A 16,473-nucleotide genomic window follows, 5' to 3' on the forward strand; every position below is an offset into this window, starting at 1 on the left:
ACCCCTCAAAATCATGAGCGCATAATTACAGTGTTCCATGTATCGGGGGTTCTTTTCTTTTGGCAATAACTTTATTCAGTATTATTTTTCTTTTTTGATAGATAAAAGTATTCAGTTACCCAAGCATTCATTGAGAGATTTTTGCCAGCAAGGCTGGACAAAAGCTCATCTCAGCAGAAACTTGATTCTTATGAATTGGGAAGGGCTCACGGTCCCTGGTGCATACTTGAGTCACTTGTCACTTGCATTTCTATAGTCTAAGACTGGTAATCCCTCTATTAAAAAGTATAGTCGCACTGCCCTGTAGGTCATTAGAACAGAGCAGCTTTGTGCTGGGAACTAAACATAGGAAGGAGATGACCATGGCTACTCCTAGTATATCCGGGTGCTTCTCCTGCTCAAGGCTTCCTCTCGGGGTCTGGGACCCAACTTCATGCCTTTCCCACCATTCCTCAGAATGCTCACCCAATACTGCCTTGATTCCCTGACCTAACGTACCTGCTTTCATCTCTTTCTCAGCTGGACTTCGCCTGACATAACTGAACTCTTTCATCTATTCCCAAGATAGATGCTCTTTCCCTATAATGCTGACCCTTGTTCTTCCCAAGGCAAACGAGGCTTAACCATTGTGTGTGGAGAGCTTGCTAAGATGTTCATTGTCACAAAATCCCCTGTGTCAAATCACAATGTATCCATTCTGTCCCTTGATTCCCCCTTAGATCTCTGAGCACCTTCAGAGCAGAGCACACATCTTAATTCGTGCATGAAACTGCAGCTACAGTACCATAACCCTGTCCTCACACAAAGGACAACAGCAAGCCAGTGTACTTTGGCTGACACGCAGGTGGGATTGCCAGAGGAATGAGAAGTCATTCCAAAGTCCAAATGGGCCTCCAAAACATCCTATTTTGTTAGGGAAAACCAGGTCCACACTTGAAGCTAAGTCTGAGGACTGACATACGCATCAGCCCTTGGCAAGAGACTGAGCATGCACAATTATGAAACATGTTTAGTCTCAAATAAAAATAAACAGCAAAACTAATAATAATTCATACTTCTCATATTAAAGGATTGACAATTATGTTTCTGGGAGTTTTTCTATTCCAACAGGGCTCTTTCCTGAATTTAGTTTTAAAATGACCTAGACCACAAGGAGTGGTGCACCAATTATATTTCCCCATTTGTCCCAAATTAATTACAATTCATATTTGAAAGCTGAAACCCATTCATTTTTATCTCCCAGAATGGTAAGCTAGGTAAAGACAATTAACTAAAAATACTCCTGGACGACTCTGGTTTTGTATTATGGTTTCGTGGCTGTTGTTTTCTGGTTTGCAACGCTAAGGATTGAACCTAGGACCTGAGCTTGCCAGGCAAGCATACCCTACCTTAGATGTGTTCTTTGCACTTCAAGTTTGCTTTGTGGCATCATCCTATTTTGTTCAAATTCTACTTTCTCCTTGAAGACTTTCCCAGTTTTCCATTGTTTCTGAGCTCACCATCTTCTGGGCCATTTCAGAAACTCAGTTGCTACCTTAACCATAGCCATACCATTCCTTGAGCATGCTGGCCTAGGCCTGCTCCCCTACTAAAGTTGTGGACAGAGCTGGAGAAACTCAGACTCAGCTCACTTCCACATAAATCACAGTGCAGGAGAAGCACACAAAATCCCTTGAACTCTCTGTTCACTCTTTAAGGGGCATGTAAGAAAGAGAAGGTTTTATCCAAAAAATAAATATCATTCCTTCAGCAACACCAGCATACCATGTGATCAAACCCCTAACCTGGTGATATAATTTCTGGGACATTAACCACTCTCCCCAAAATCCAGAAGGTATAAAAGTTAAATGGACAAAAATTTTCATGGTAGAATCATTTATCACAGACCTAGGTCAGGTCCAGTAAGTACATCACCAAATGAGCTGTGTAATGCAGGGATTGGTAAATATTCCTTCATGGGAACATTACAAAGCCATTACAAAGCAGAAAGACTTCCTAGCAATGTATAAATCAAGTACGATATCATGTTGTGTGCCAGCACAATACAAAATTACAAGTATGTACAACTAGAATGGAAATGGCTTCAATTATATGTTGCTTTTGTGTGCTGTAACATTGTGAGCATTCTTAATCACTGGCATGTTGTTTTCATAATTAAAAACTGAAATGCTTTAATTGTAACCTTTGTCACTAAGAATCCCAAACAAGTATTGGATAATCATTACATTTATTCTGCTATAAAGAAATAAAAATAAATCCAACATGAAGCTATACCTCGACTTTTTGACACTCTGAGGCTATGAAATTCGCCTCACATTCACGGGAAGGCTCCTTTTAGGAGCCAGGCATTATCGTTGCAGACAACAGTTTCTGGGTCATGATGCATTTTGGGTTGTCTGTCCATTCTTACATCAGAAATATATGAATGTAGTAGTAATTGTAGCATTGTGATGGGTTTTCAGACCTACAGAAGTTTCATCCTGTTTCCCTTTTCACATGTTCTTAGGGCTATATGTGCCCAACTTCCCATTACCCTGTGCTCTATAAAAAGTTCTATTAATGTAGAATAGCTAAATATCCACTACTTAGAAAACATATAGGGTATAAAGTTAAAGCCCAGTCATCAGCTACTTAAGTTCTAACTCCAAACAACTATTAGTTAACATAGATATCCACCTATCTTACTATGTCACTTATACTGATTTTTATGCATGAATACCAGTGGCACAAATGCTTCCACAGAGGGCAGCATTGCCCACCCCATAGGGGAGTAAGGCAGAGGACTGTAGGGATGATGTCCCAACCCTTGCTTTCCCTTTGGAGCAAAGAAAAGAACTTGCCCTTCTGTCTCTTGTCAACTTCATGTACCTTCCCTCTCCTCCTTCCCATCCATCCTAACTCAAAAGTTCTCACTTCTAAAAGTCCTGCCATTTGTGGCACTTTGGGATAGCTCATCCCTGTGACCAGTTATCTTCACTGTGACCTAACCCTATGTGTCTCCATAAATAAAACAACATTAAACTTGCTTCCTGTGTTGGCTCATGTTGATCGTCAACTTGACAGGTTCTAGAGCAGAGGTTCTCAACCTTTCTAATGCTCCGACCCTTTAATACAGTTCTTCAATGTTGTGGTGACCCCAACCATAATATTATTCCAATTGCTCCCTCACTACTGTAATTTTGCTAATGTTATAAATCATAATGTAAATATCTGATATACAGGACATGAGAAATACTGTTCTAGCATCATTGAAGAGTCTTTGGGCATGTCTGTGAAGAACTTTCTAGACCAGTAACTGAGGAGCAAAGACCCACCCTAAATGTGAGTAGTACCTCTCCCTGGACTGCTTAGAAAGAAGAAAGTGAGCCGAGCACCCACTCTCACCTCTCTCTGCTTATCTTTTTAAATGTACTTTATTGTTAGTGTGTGCCTGTACATGCATGCATGTATACACGTGCATATATGGAGAAACCAAAGCCATGGCACACACGTAGAGGTAAGAAGACAACTCTGTGGGATCAGTTGTCTTCTTCTACCTTTATGTGGGTTTCAGTCCCAGTTTGCAGGCTTGTGTGGCAAGCACCTTTTCTGTCAGTAGGCAGAGCCAGGAGAACCCTGAAGAGAAGGGGGAGGAAGGATTGCAGAAGCCAGAGGAGCCAAGGACATGAGAACACCACCCACAGAATTAACTAACCATGGCTCAGGAGATCACAGAGATTCAAGTGACAATCACGGACCCTGTATGGGCCTGAGCTAGGTCCTCTGCATATACGTTATGGTTGTGTAGTTTGGTGTTCTTATGGGACTCCTAACAGCAGGAGTCTGGGTGTCTCTGACTCTTTTTCCTGCATTTGTGACCCTTTTCTTCCTACTGGCTTGCCTTGTCCAGCCTTGATACGAGGGTTTGTGCCTAGTGTTATTGTAGCATGTTATGCTGTGTTCAGTTGATACCACCAGAAAAGCAAACCTGTTTTTCTGAAGAGAAACAGAGGCGCAGTAGATCTGGGGGAGGTGGGGGATGGGAGATGAGAAGAGTGGAAGGAGAGAAAATTATTGTCAGAATATAACGTCTGAGCAAAGAACAAAAGGAAAATAAACAAATTAGGTATTTGGGTTTTTAATGTTATTTGTATTTTATTTTCTCTCTGCTTGAGTTCATATGCAATGTGACCAGCTAACTCATATACTTCCCACCATGCTTTGTTTGCCAGGATGGACATCAGCCTCAAACTGTGAGCCAGGGCAAACCCTTTCTTCCTGAAGTTGCTTCTATCCAATATTTTGTCACTGTTAGATCTGTATCACTAACATAGAAAACTGCTACCAAAAAATGGAGCGGTTTCTATGATAAATCAGACCTATTTGATATGAATTATATGATAAACCAGATAAGTTCTGGAGGCCTTTAAGGCTGGGTTGCAGTGGAGAAGTTTGGAATTTGAGGCTAGCAAACCTGTAAAAGACCAGACTATGGAGAGAAGTGTAGATCATGGAGACTGGCTCATGAGATTCTAGAGAGGTACAAAGATTCTACCAGGAAGTTCTCTAAATAATTCATGTTATATTCTCATAAACAATCTGGCTGTATCCTTTCTATGTCCTGGGGAATTAAGAGAAATTAATTACTAACTCGGTAGATTTGTTTGGTAGAGAAAATTTCAAGTAGGATCATATTCAGGCTGTGGTTATGGCCATTGCTTGCTCCTCTCATCCCACCACGCATGGAGAGCTGTGCCTTGTGAAAGTGCACATTTGGCTGGAAGACATGGGCTAAACTGTGAACGCCATTGAAGAGAAGGTTCCCAGCTCAAAGCCCACTGCCTGTGAAGGATGATGTATACAACTCTGGTCCTACAGGGACAGGCTTCATTCTGACATGACAGTGCTTCACGGTATCAGCTGCATAGACAATGCAAGATTGAGGGGTTCATGGAGTTTGAGGTCAAAGTCCCAGACAGCCACTAACACCATGCAATATATGGCACGATTGGAGTTCCTGCAAGGAGGATCTGAGAGGCCAGTGCATGGAGCTGTGAAGGTGAAGTCTGAATTGAGATTGTGATTTTGCTCCAGCAACAAGAAAGGTAATTAACACTTGGTCTGCTCTTAGGGAGGATGTCTTTAACACAAGTGTGTGACTCCTCCACCTCATAGAGACTTAATTAAAATTATAGAGAACTTTACTCCAGCTGTTGGGATCCCTCCCCAATGAGTCCCTGTGATCTGCCCCCATGTAATTCCCTTTCCTTAAATATGAACTTCTACTCCAGAGCATATTGAAAAGTTCAGAGCTTTTAAAGACACATCTAAAGTTCCTAATCAGCGTACATGGAAAGCACATCCTAAGTGGGTCTACCCTGACTGCAGAGGCCATTAAGGGGATCCAGATCTTTGCTGACATTGAGAATCTGGATCCACAGAAACAAGCAGTTATAAACTCTACAGCCGGAAATAAAGGATGCGAATTCTGTCCAACTCTGAGGGTCCTCCTGAACTTATCCTTCCAGATTCCAGCCTTAGCTTAGAGCTCAGGCTGTTCCTTACACAATGGCTTGAGGGACCCTGGGTATGGCACCCCTTAAGCCATGCCTGGACTGACAGAACTGGTATATATTTAACGCCGTGTCCTAAGTGACTGGTGTATTGTAAGCCTCTGTGTGGCAGCAGCTAGCTAATGTAGCAGTTATGCCTATTTTAAGAGACTCTCTTTACCATTAAATTATCACAGTCGCCTCGTTCTCATCCATCTGGGTCAATCCCTGCATTTAAATCAGTATTCCCACCTCCCTCCTGTTCTCCCCCTTCCACTATCCAAATGTCTCCTGAGGACACTTCTTACAAATATAGTCCCAAAGAGGGTTCGTGAAATCAGGGTTCCCAAATGCTTGAATGTACAGTGATTTCTTCCTTTTATGCATGTGTGTACGTATGTGGGCATGCCGGGATGTGTGCAGGTGCATGTGTGTACATGTGCATATGGAAGCCTGGAGACAACCTTAGGTATCAGCCTCAGAAATGACATCCATCTCATCGGAAACCGAGGTCTCTCATTAGCCTGGAATTTATCAAATAGGCTAGACCGGGTAGGCCTGTGAGCCTCAGACGCCCCTGTCTCTGCTTCCCCGGGACTAGGATGACAGTTGTTTTTATGAGCATTCTGGAGATTGACCACAGGTCCTTGTACTTGCAAAATAAAAAATTTCACCGATGAACTATCTTTCCTTTGTCCTCAAATTTAGGTGGTCCTCTGACAACCATTCCTTTACCATTCTAAACATGGCTGTCATGAGGCCTGCTCTCCCAGTCCTCTCAATGTTTTGCATGCAACCTACACAGCCCATGTAAAATCTTTCAGAATGCTCTGGTCAGCCCAGGAGTTAGAACTTCTACCAAGAAATGGCAACTCACACCTTGTGTTTATCAGGCACCTTGAATCTCTCCCACTTGCAAGACAGGTTTTTCTACTCCCTTGAGGTCCTGCCATAGTCATGTGGTGCTGGCCTGTTCTTTCTCCTTCTGGAGCCTCTGTCCTCAGAGCCCTTGGATCTTTTCTCCACAGTTCCTATCTCTCCTCAGATGGTTTTTATCCCTTTGTACATTTACGTCTATCAGAAAATAGTTCCACCCTTTGGCTTTCCAGATTCCAATTCAGTTTCTTCGTAAGACACATCACATTTGATTTCCCCTCTTGGGTCTTTAGAGACTCAATTTTTCTTGGTATAAATTCCCTCTCCCCACTAACATGGGACAGAATAAACATCCCTGTAGGGGATGGAGGAGGACATCAAGTCAGAAAGGTGACACTGGACTGGCAGCCAGCTGTGTCCTGTCTTCTGCGGCCTAGAGTAGAGAGGCCTCTCAGTCTAGATTTCTCAGGGTTTGCTGGGTCATTCTCTCCCAGCCACACAAGAAAGACTTAGGGCTTCTGAACTATGCAACTCTCTTAAAGAGCAGCTAGTTTCCATGAATTAAGGAGATGACTCTGCCTCCTAGGATCATGAGCAGGATGTTCACAACACTCTATTCAACTCCATAAACTCGGGGGTTCTTTGCACTTCCGAGTCATCAGTTCCTCAAGCCCTCATATCTCCCTGGAGTCCTACCTCCTCTTCTAACTATAACTTGAATCTCTTATTTCCTATAACCTCCCTTAAGAACCTCACCTTCATCTTCAAACAACCTTCTCCCCTCCAGGGATCAAAAACATTGACTGTGGACTTTAGCTGTTGTCTTTCTAGAATAGTCACTCTCTTACACTAGGAGATGCATTTGTGGATATGGTAAAGGTAACACTCAGCACTGCAGATGTACTGACAGCAAGGTAATTAGACAGATGGAAGGTCCAGGCTCAGAGCACATAAGGAAGCACTGAACTCAAGCAGAATGAACAGCACATGGCCACTAACATGGGATAGAAAAATATTCGGCAATTATTATTTCAAGTAAGCTTACAAGGAGAAGAGTTTACAAAGGGGAATTCTCAAAGGCATACCTGAGAATGAGAAATGCAAAGCCCTGGGCCCTACTGTAAGCCTAGAATTAAAACTGTAACATTCAGGTGCAGGGACTTTTTTGTTGTTGTTGTTTGGTTGGTTGGTTTGGTTTGGTTTTTGGTTTTTCGAGACAGGGTTTCTCTGTGTAGACTTGGCTGTCCTGGAACTCACTCTGTAGACCAGGCTGGCCTCGAACTCAGAAATCCGCCTGCCTTTGCCTCCCAAGTGCTGGGATTACAGGCGTGTGTCACCACCGCCCAGCAAGGTGCAGTGAGTTATAACAGACTTACTAGCGAGTGCTGATTCAAGTTCAAGTTTGTGAATGCTCACAGCAGAGGAAAGGGAGGTGAGGGAGGGAGACTGGGTATGTTTGAAGATTTTTACACATCATACTTTTCTTTTACTCTATAGAGGTATAACGCAGTGTGTGTCTGGAGTACTAGTTTGATATAGGGCTTCTGAGGAAGTACTGTGATTTGTAGAGCAGCAATATAAACAATCACAATACAACAACTGAGAATGTATGAAAAGCACATGGAAAAAGTTAACATCACAGCCTTTGAATTTTCAGGGACATGGGTAGGCTTTTATAAGCAACTAGATTTTTCTTGCTTAGTAAGGACAGGGTACACTAAAGGTCAAAGATAGAAGAGTAGATAGGAAAACAGACATATTCAAGGCTACATCTGCTTAATGATTTTGCTACTTATAACGATGAGAACTGCTCCACAAACTAAAGAATATCAGTAGTTTTAGTTGTGTGAAGCCCATACTAACCCAACAACTGAAGGATATGGAAATCTCAGCATGCATCATTTTTTGTACTTTACGTGGAGAAAACCAAAATCCATCTGAGAGCTTTGTCTGGGCTCATCAGGCCTGTGACACTATTAAGATAAGCTAATTAGACTACTAGAGTCATCGTTCCTTTATCCTTCTTTCCAAAAACAAATAAATTTCTGTCTTTCTTTCTCCACATTCTGATAGACCCCCAAGCTGAAGGCTATGAGGATAAGCCAACAACACTTCAGTCCCTGTGGCTTTGAAGAAGTGGATGCTTTTTGATTGCCACCGGGTATCACATCCCAAATGAAACAGCAGATAATGCTGTGTGTAAAGACCTGGCCCAGCTTTAACGTGTGCATCCAGAGCATCGCATCGAGTGTGCCAGTCCTTAAAGCTTTCCACAAAGATCAGAAAAGAGAGGAAGGTCTGTGAAAGAGAAGCAGGAAGAGACAGATGGAGGCTATCAAGCAAGCAGTGAAAGGAGTTGAAAGGTTAAGGGAAATGGATATAAATAGGAACCCAAAAGTATTTGAAAAATCTAAAGCCGGCCCTGGTGCTCTGGTGTCGGGAACCGTACAACGGCTAGCGCGCAGCTCTCACGGTGCAGCTGCTGTGAGCTGTGGCTGTCAGGCTCGAGCGTCTGGGCTTACATGAAGCCACACCATCTATGTGCCATGGCTAGAAGCCAAGTTAAAGGCAGGGAGAAGGGCTTTAGGAACTGAACCACACTGGCTGGCTCACGATGATACCATCACCATCTGCCATCTGCCTTGTGAGGCTGCTGCTGGCAGGATTCAGTGAGTTAATGCCAGTGCATGCTTAGAAGAGGATCCACACACTTCAACTCTCCTGTCTATGTCAGCTGTTTTCCCACAGTGACATTAACAGCCATCTAATCAGATGAACGTTCACGTCCCAACCGACTCTAACAAGAACTCATTTCTTTGCCAATACATTGAGGCTCCACCATCTCCCACCAAGGGCATCCTGTCTTCACCCACCAAGTCATGGAGAACAGCTTCCATGACCTTTGACCTGACTCTCCCAGCACACCTTAGCAACCCTTCCAGTTCTTTTTACCTTTATAGGCATTCAACAGAGATGCATGTAAAAAAAAGAAAAGAAAAGAAAGGCAGAAGAAGAGTTTTTCAGCTAATCAGGAGGAAGCCTGAGACTTACAAATGGGTCTCCCTGGACCCATCAACCATCCCAGCCTCAGTATTTGTTTTTGATTATAAACAAATCCATGCCCCAGTTAGGGCCTTACATACTAAGTTGAGAGCTTCATCTATGTAGTGTGACGGTCATTTAGAGCCAAAAGAGCATGAGAAATGGCTTACCTTTGTATTCTGCCAGGCACACACACTCATAGCCATTGACGAGGTCCCGGCAGGTGGCGGCATTCAGGCAAGGAGCAGACAGGCACTCATTGTATTCTTCCTCACAGTAGAGGCCATGGTAACCTGGGGGACAGAAAGGAAAAGCTGATGTCAGATGCATCTCATAAAATCCTACAGTTCTGCTGATCTGCAAAGAAGATAACTGGGTATTCGAGAGAAGCTATGGGGCCAGGCAGCAGCAATTTTAGGGTCCAGATCCTTGGGCGTATATGGAAATGTGAACTGTTGAGAAGCACAGTTCTTTGCATATTTTTTTCATGGCCCCAGGGAAAGAAGTGATCTGCTTAGCCACCTACTGGCCTCACACTTATGATTCCAAGGACTCCAGCATTGGATAAGTCAGCAACCAAACATATCAACTCTGGCCATGAGTGGCATTGAGGGTGGCAGGATTTCCAGCACATGGTGACAAACAGCTCCTTTCAAGGATAATGTCCATACTATTTCCCCTTGTTAGTAAGAAAAAAATGAAATGCATTTATGTGAAGAAATATTGAAGAAGGAAACTTCCCCCACCCCTGTCCTCCCCAGTCCAAAGAGAAAAGGGCTTAGCTGAAATTCTTGTGGAGACATGGGCTTGTTTTGATGTTGTTTACTTGTTTATTTAAAAACACAAATCTATATGGTATACAATTTCAATTTGTACTTAATATTTTAATTACTGGAGCATAATAGGAATGAGGAAAAGAAACCCAGCAATTTTTGTAAAGACAGCTTTTATGCTTCTATTTTGCAAAACAGGTGTTTATTTTACAAGACAAGAAGACACCATTCTCTGGGATGAGGCATTATGCCGTTTCCAACTTTCAAAAACACGTGTTATTGCCAATTTGCAGTGAAACCAGGCCACTTTTGTCTGGCCTTGTCCAAACAATGAGAACCATGTGAGTGCTTTCAAAATTCGCTCTGCCTGTGTTTGTTCTGAATTCAGATAAGCAGAAAAATAAACCTTTGTACAAATGGGAATTGGAAACGCTGGGTGTCCCCACCCTACACCCCAGTGTTTCTGACCCACAAAAGGCCCTCACCTCAGAGTCCCGTTAGGATGAACTCGCGTACCCGTGCTTTGTTTCATGTGCATACCTCAAACGTAGGTTAGGCTCATATTTGCATTATTAACAGAGCACTTTGCAACTGTGTTACCATCAAGGTTATTTTTGAACCACTCTCCAAATTTAGGTGATGATAATGGTCCCTTTGAGGCAACCTTGACCTACCTAAGACAAACCCACCATGGGTTTTTGTCTCTTCTTCTACCTTCCCCTACACTCCGTAATCTTAGGAAAGCATCTCCCATGATTCTTTATCAGGTTATCTCAGTCATCAGCCATCTAGAGAAGAAGGTCACAGCTAACACTGATTTTGTCCCCCAGAGGACATTTGACATGTTGTTATTATGATGGGTGTGGATGCTATTACTGGCATCAACTGAGGAGAGCGGGCTCAGCACCCAGTAGTACACAGGAATGAAAGTCTTAAGCCAAAATGGCTTCAGCAAGCAATACCCTACAAGCAGAATCCATCCCAGGCTATTTTTGCAAATAAAGCTTTATTGAGATGCTGTCACATCCATCCATATTGGCTGTATCTGTTTCCACACTGTGACAGCAGAAACCCAGCAGCCTACAAATCATAAGTAGTTACTCTTTATGGAGTAAGTTACACCAATGCCTATGCTTTTTAATGTCATATTTCAGAAATCATTGCCAAGAAATATAAAGGATTCCATAGCTGTTTTCTTCCAACAATTTTCTAGTTTAACATCTTACATCTAAGCCTTTAATCTGAGTTCACTTGATTTTTGTGTGTCGTAAGATACTAGTAGTGGTGGATAGGTAGATGAAGGGGTAATCAGCATCACTAGTGATCAAGGAAGCAAACTTAAAACTACATTGAGAAGCCATACCACACCTGTCAGGATGCCCATCAAAGAAAGAAAAACAGCAGAAAACTACAAGAGCTATTGATATTGAGAAGTTGGAACCTATCTTAGTTCTCTTTTTTTGTTACTATTATAAAATGCCAGATGAAAACAACTTAAAGGAGAAAGGATTTATTTGGCTCATGATTCAAGGACAGAGCTCATCACTGCAGGTCAGTCACAGTTGTAGGGGCTTAGAGAACCTAATAACACTCATAGTCAAAAGCAAAGAGCAATGAATTAATGCACGCATGCTAGTGCTCAACTTACTTTCTCTATTCTTACACAACCCAGGAGTCCCTTCCTAGGGAATGGTGCCACCCACAGTAGGCAGCTCTTCACACTTTAATCCATGTGATCAAGATATCCATTGGCTAACCTGACTTGGACAATCTTTGACTGAGACTTTCTTTCTAGATGATTCTAGATTGTGTTAACAATTAGACTCTTGTACAATGTTGGTGGAAACATAACATGGGCCAGCTGTATGAAAAAGAATAGGCAGGTTCTTAAAGGGTTATAAATAAAAATGCTATATGATTGAGCAATCCCATTTCTGGGTGCTTATCCATTAGAATTAAAAGCAGAATTTGAGAGAAATATTAGCATTCCCCCATCTATTGCACCATAATTCATAATACCCAAAAGACAGCAACTACCTAACCTTCCACCAACAGCTCAATGGCTAAAGAAAATGTGCTGTGTCCACACAACAGAATGCTATTTGGAATAAAAGAAGAAAATCCTATCATCGACGACAACATGGACCATCTAGACATCCATGCTAGTTTTGACAGAACAAACTCTTCACAGAGTTTCACAGAGTCTTCACAGAGTCCTACAGATAGAGGTCAAACTCAGAGAAGCGAAACATGGAATGACGGTTTCCAGGGGTATGAGAAAGGGAAATTGGCAGCTGCTGAACAATGTGTAGTGTGGTTCAATGATGTAAGGCAAATCTACTCTAAGGGCGTGGTGCATAGCAATGTGCAGATGACAAGCACTTCTGCAGTGCACCTTTAATATCATGTTAAGAAGGTAGACTTCATGTCGTATGGTTCTTATTACAATAAATACTTCATATAAGGAACTAGGGGCCAGGGAGATAGCCCAGCCGTATAAATTGCTTGCCTTGCAAGCTCACGAACCTGAGTTTACTCCCCAGAACTCACATTAAGAAGAAAACTAAAATTAAAACTGCCAGGCAAGGTGGCACAGATTTGTAATCCCAGTGCTAGGGAGGTAGAGACAGAGGGATCCCTGCAGCTTGCTGGCCAGCTAGCCTAGCCTACTTGGCACATTCCAGGCCACCGAGGGACTCTGTGTGCTGGCTTTTAAGTATGTCAACTTGACATAAGCTATAGCCATCTGAGAAGAGGGAACCTCGATTGAGAAAATGCCTCTATAAAGGTCAGGCTGGAGGGCAGCCTGTAGAGCATTTTCTTCATTAGTGACTGATGTGAGGAGGGCCCAGACCATTGTGGGTGGTGTGATCCCTGGGCTAGTGGTCCTGGGTTCTATAAGAAAACAGCCTAAGCAGACCATGGCGAGCTGGCCAGTAAGCAGCACCCTTCCACGATCTTCACATCAGCTCCTGCCTCCAGGTTCCTTCCCTGTTTGAATGTCTGTCCTAAACTCCTTCAATGATAAACAGTGATGTAGAAGCATAAGCCAAATAACGTCTTTCCTCTCTAATCTGCTTTTGATCATGGTGCTTTATCACAGCAATAGTAACCCTAACTAAACCACCTTGTCTTGGAAAAAAAAAAGTCGACAGTGCCTGAGGCAATCTAACTTGCCTCCATACTCCTTGCACATATGTGCACATGAACAAACCTATAAACACACATGCAAACATATAAAGAGAGAATTAAGTGTCTCTGGGCTCCTTTTCCTACTTATAAGATCATCTTTTTTATGAGGCTGGGGATATAGATCAGTTGATAGATTGCTCGCCTTACAGACACCAAGCCCCAGGTTTGATCCCACACCTACAAAAAAGGACCTTCATAGGCCAATGTGAGATTGCCCTGTGTAGCATTGCTCCAACTGTTTGCTCTCCCAGGCAATCTTTTATCAATCAGGAAGGGTAATACATGGCTCTGCATGCACCCTTGCCCTCTAAAGTGAGGTGCCATTTACACAGACAAAAACCCGAAGCAAGTTTCACGAAATTATCTATAATTATTTTGTAATTTGCAAATAGTGCAATTATCTTCCAATAGCATCATAAAAAGCAAACTCGAACGTTATTTTACAGATGTAATTAAGCTGGTAGTGGTTTTTTTTTTCCTTGCCTGGGTGGGTGGGGGTTGGGGTTAAGGTTTCATATTCTAAAATTGTTTCTTCGGAGACAGTAACATTTAAATGTCTTTACAGAAATGTCAAGGCACCCTTTCCACTAGTTACCAAAGACTCCTAAATTGTACTGTTTGAATTAAAAGGCATTCCTTCCAAAAGAGAAGGTCTCTGGGAAATGAGGCGGCCACCTCCTGCTGATAATTAATTCGGGCAAACAAATTAGTCCAGGGCACTAAGCCCAGGGTCTTAGGCTAGTCCAAGGAATGTTCAAAAAAAAAAAAACGGCTGGAGATGTGGTTCCTGGGAGTAAGGACACTTGCTGCACCCACATTAAAAATGTCCAGTGTGACAGTGCATACTTGTGACCTCAGCGCTGTGGAGAAAGTGCAGCCGGGTTCACTGGGGTTTGCTGACCACCAGCCTAGCTCCAGGCTCAGTTAAGAGTCCCTGTCTCAGGGAACTAAAGGAGAGAGTGACGGAGCAGGACACTTGTAAGGCATGCGCACAGACAGGTGGGCAAGGCCTTACCACATCAGCTCTCCTGGCTGTTCAGTGAACTCCAGAGATTTGCCAGTCTTGCCCTTGCCTGCACCTGCACCTGCAATGCTTGGGATACAGATACCTGCTGCTTGCTGTTCTTGGCTAAAGAGTTCTTGGCTAAACATGGGTGCCGGGGATCTGAACTCTGGTCCTCAAGCATGTGCAGCAAGCACTGAGCCATCTCCTCAGCCATGCAATGTGAAGCCACTACCCTACTCTCAACTGATCTTCATCTTATGATCTGGAACTGTCTGAAATCTTCAACAAGTTCTTCACACTTCTTCCTCAACTAGAACAGAAGCCTGGAGGCTGAGGCTGTGGTTTCAGTGTTCGCAACCATGCCAACAGCTTCTTGGATGGGAAATCTACCAAATCATCACAGTTTTACTGATCCAAAACCTTATTGATAGCTCACGTGTGCCTATGACATTCCAGGAGTCCCAGGGGCCCCAGATGCAAGGCTAAATAACAAGATCTCTACCTGCAAGTTTCTCAAAGTCCAGTAGCTTTGATGTCGGGCCCTGTGGTCATTTGAATTAGGATGGCCCTTATAGGGATTATACATTTGAATGTTTGCTCCCTAGAACATAGATGGTTTAGGAAGGATTAATCTGTGTGGTCTTCTTGGAGAAGGCATGCCACTGAGGATGGGCTCTGAGGTTTCCAAAACCCACACTAGGCCCAGTCTCTTCTTCCTACCTCACGCCTGAGGATCAGTTTGCAAGTTCTCAGCTACTGGTCCAGTGCCATGCCTGCCTGCTACCATGGTCCCCCACCTTGAGAGTCATGGACTAATCTTCCAAAATGGTAAGCAAGCCTCAATGAAATGCTTTATGTTATGAGCAACCTTGGTATCTCTTCACAGCAATAGAATAGTAACTAAGACAGGCCCTTTGTGTGTGTGCTGTTGAATCTTTATTAACTGAAAGGAAGTATGTAGCTCAGTTAGTAGGCTGCTTTGTCTAGCATGCCCAAGGCCCTGGATTCCATCCCCCAGTACCACATAAATCAGGCATGGTATCCAACTATCCCAGGAAAGGCAGAGGCACAAAGATGAGAGAAGTTCAAACTCATCCTCAACTACCCAGTGAAGAGCAGCCTAGACCTAATGAGACCCTACACAGTGAGTTCAAGGCCAGCCTAGACCTAATGAGACCCTACACAGTGAGTTCAAGGCTATCTGAGACCTAACAAGACCCTACACAGTGAGTTTAAAGCCAGCCTAGACCTAAGAGTCCCTACACAGTGAGTTCAAGGCCAGCCTAGACCCAAGAGGCTCTACACAGAGAGTTTAAGGTCAACCTAGAACTAATAAGACCTTTTCCCAAAAACAAAACACCACCAACAACAAAATGAGCACAACTCCTCCCACTTCATAGAGGAGAAATTAAGAGTATAGGGGTAAAGAAATTATCAACATCATACAGTAACTCCTAAACTGCTCTTCCAACCTTCCCATGTTGTTCCAAAACACATTGCCTAGTGTGACTATTTGCTCAGGCAGCCATAGACAAGCAGCACAGACTAGAATGATTAACAGAAACTTAATTCTCACAGTTCTGCAGAATGGAACTCCAAGACCAAGGGCATCAGGTTGATTTGTCTTAGCTTTTGCTGTGTGCTCTGCCTGTGAACACTGCTGGGGGATTTCATTATAGCTACAGTATTGCAGCCTTACCCTTTAGACCTGGTTGAACTTTAAAATGTATATGGGGAGGGGGGTACACACACATGTGTAAGTGCTTGTGCATGCTCACGCATGTATGTATGTATTCATGCATGTGCATGTATGCATAAGAGTGTGTATGTTTGCATATACAAGGCCAGAGGTCAACCTAGGATGTCATTCCTCAATGCTGCTTACCTTGTTTTTTGAGACAGGGTTAACCTCAGGAATCCATCCATCTCACCCCTAGAACTGTGTGAGCCATCAACTGGGTTCTGAGCATCCAACTCAGGCCCTCGTGTTTCCACAGCAAACATTTTACACAGGAGCTGTCTCCTTAGCTCCTTTAATCACCCCTTTAAGGGC

At 43.2% G+C, this 16,473-nt stretch overlaps 1 protein-coding gene across 1 annotated transcript in view; it reads right to left on the reverse strand.

Moving 5' to 3' along the window:
- The window catches only part of Dner (delta/notch like EGF repeat containing), a 190,073-nt gene that overhangs the window by 28,395 nt on the left and 145,205 nt on the right, over positions 1-16,473 (reverse strand). Inside the window, exon 9 of the mRNA XM_028789582.1 lies at positions 9,620-9,742. Within this exon, the coding sequence (XP_028645415.1) occupies positions 9,620-9,742 (123 nt within the window). The remainder of the gene's footprint in view (positions 1-9,619; positions 9,743-16,473) is intronic.

Source organism: Grammomys surdaster, unplaced genomic scaffold, assembly GCF_004785775.1.
Source record: "Grammomys surdaster isolate TR1022 unplaced genomic scaffold, NIH_TR_1.0 125846, whole genome shotgun sequence".
NCBI classification, from domain to species: domain Eukaryota; kingdom Metazoa; phylum Chordata; class Mammalia; order Rodentia; family Muridae; genus Grammomys; species Grammomys surdaster.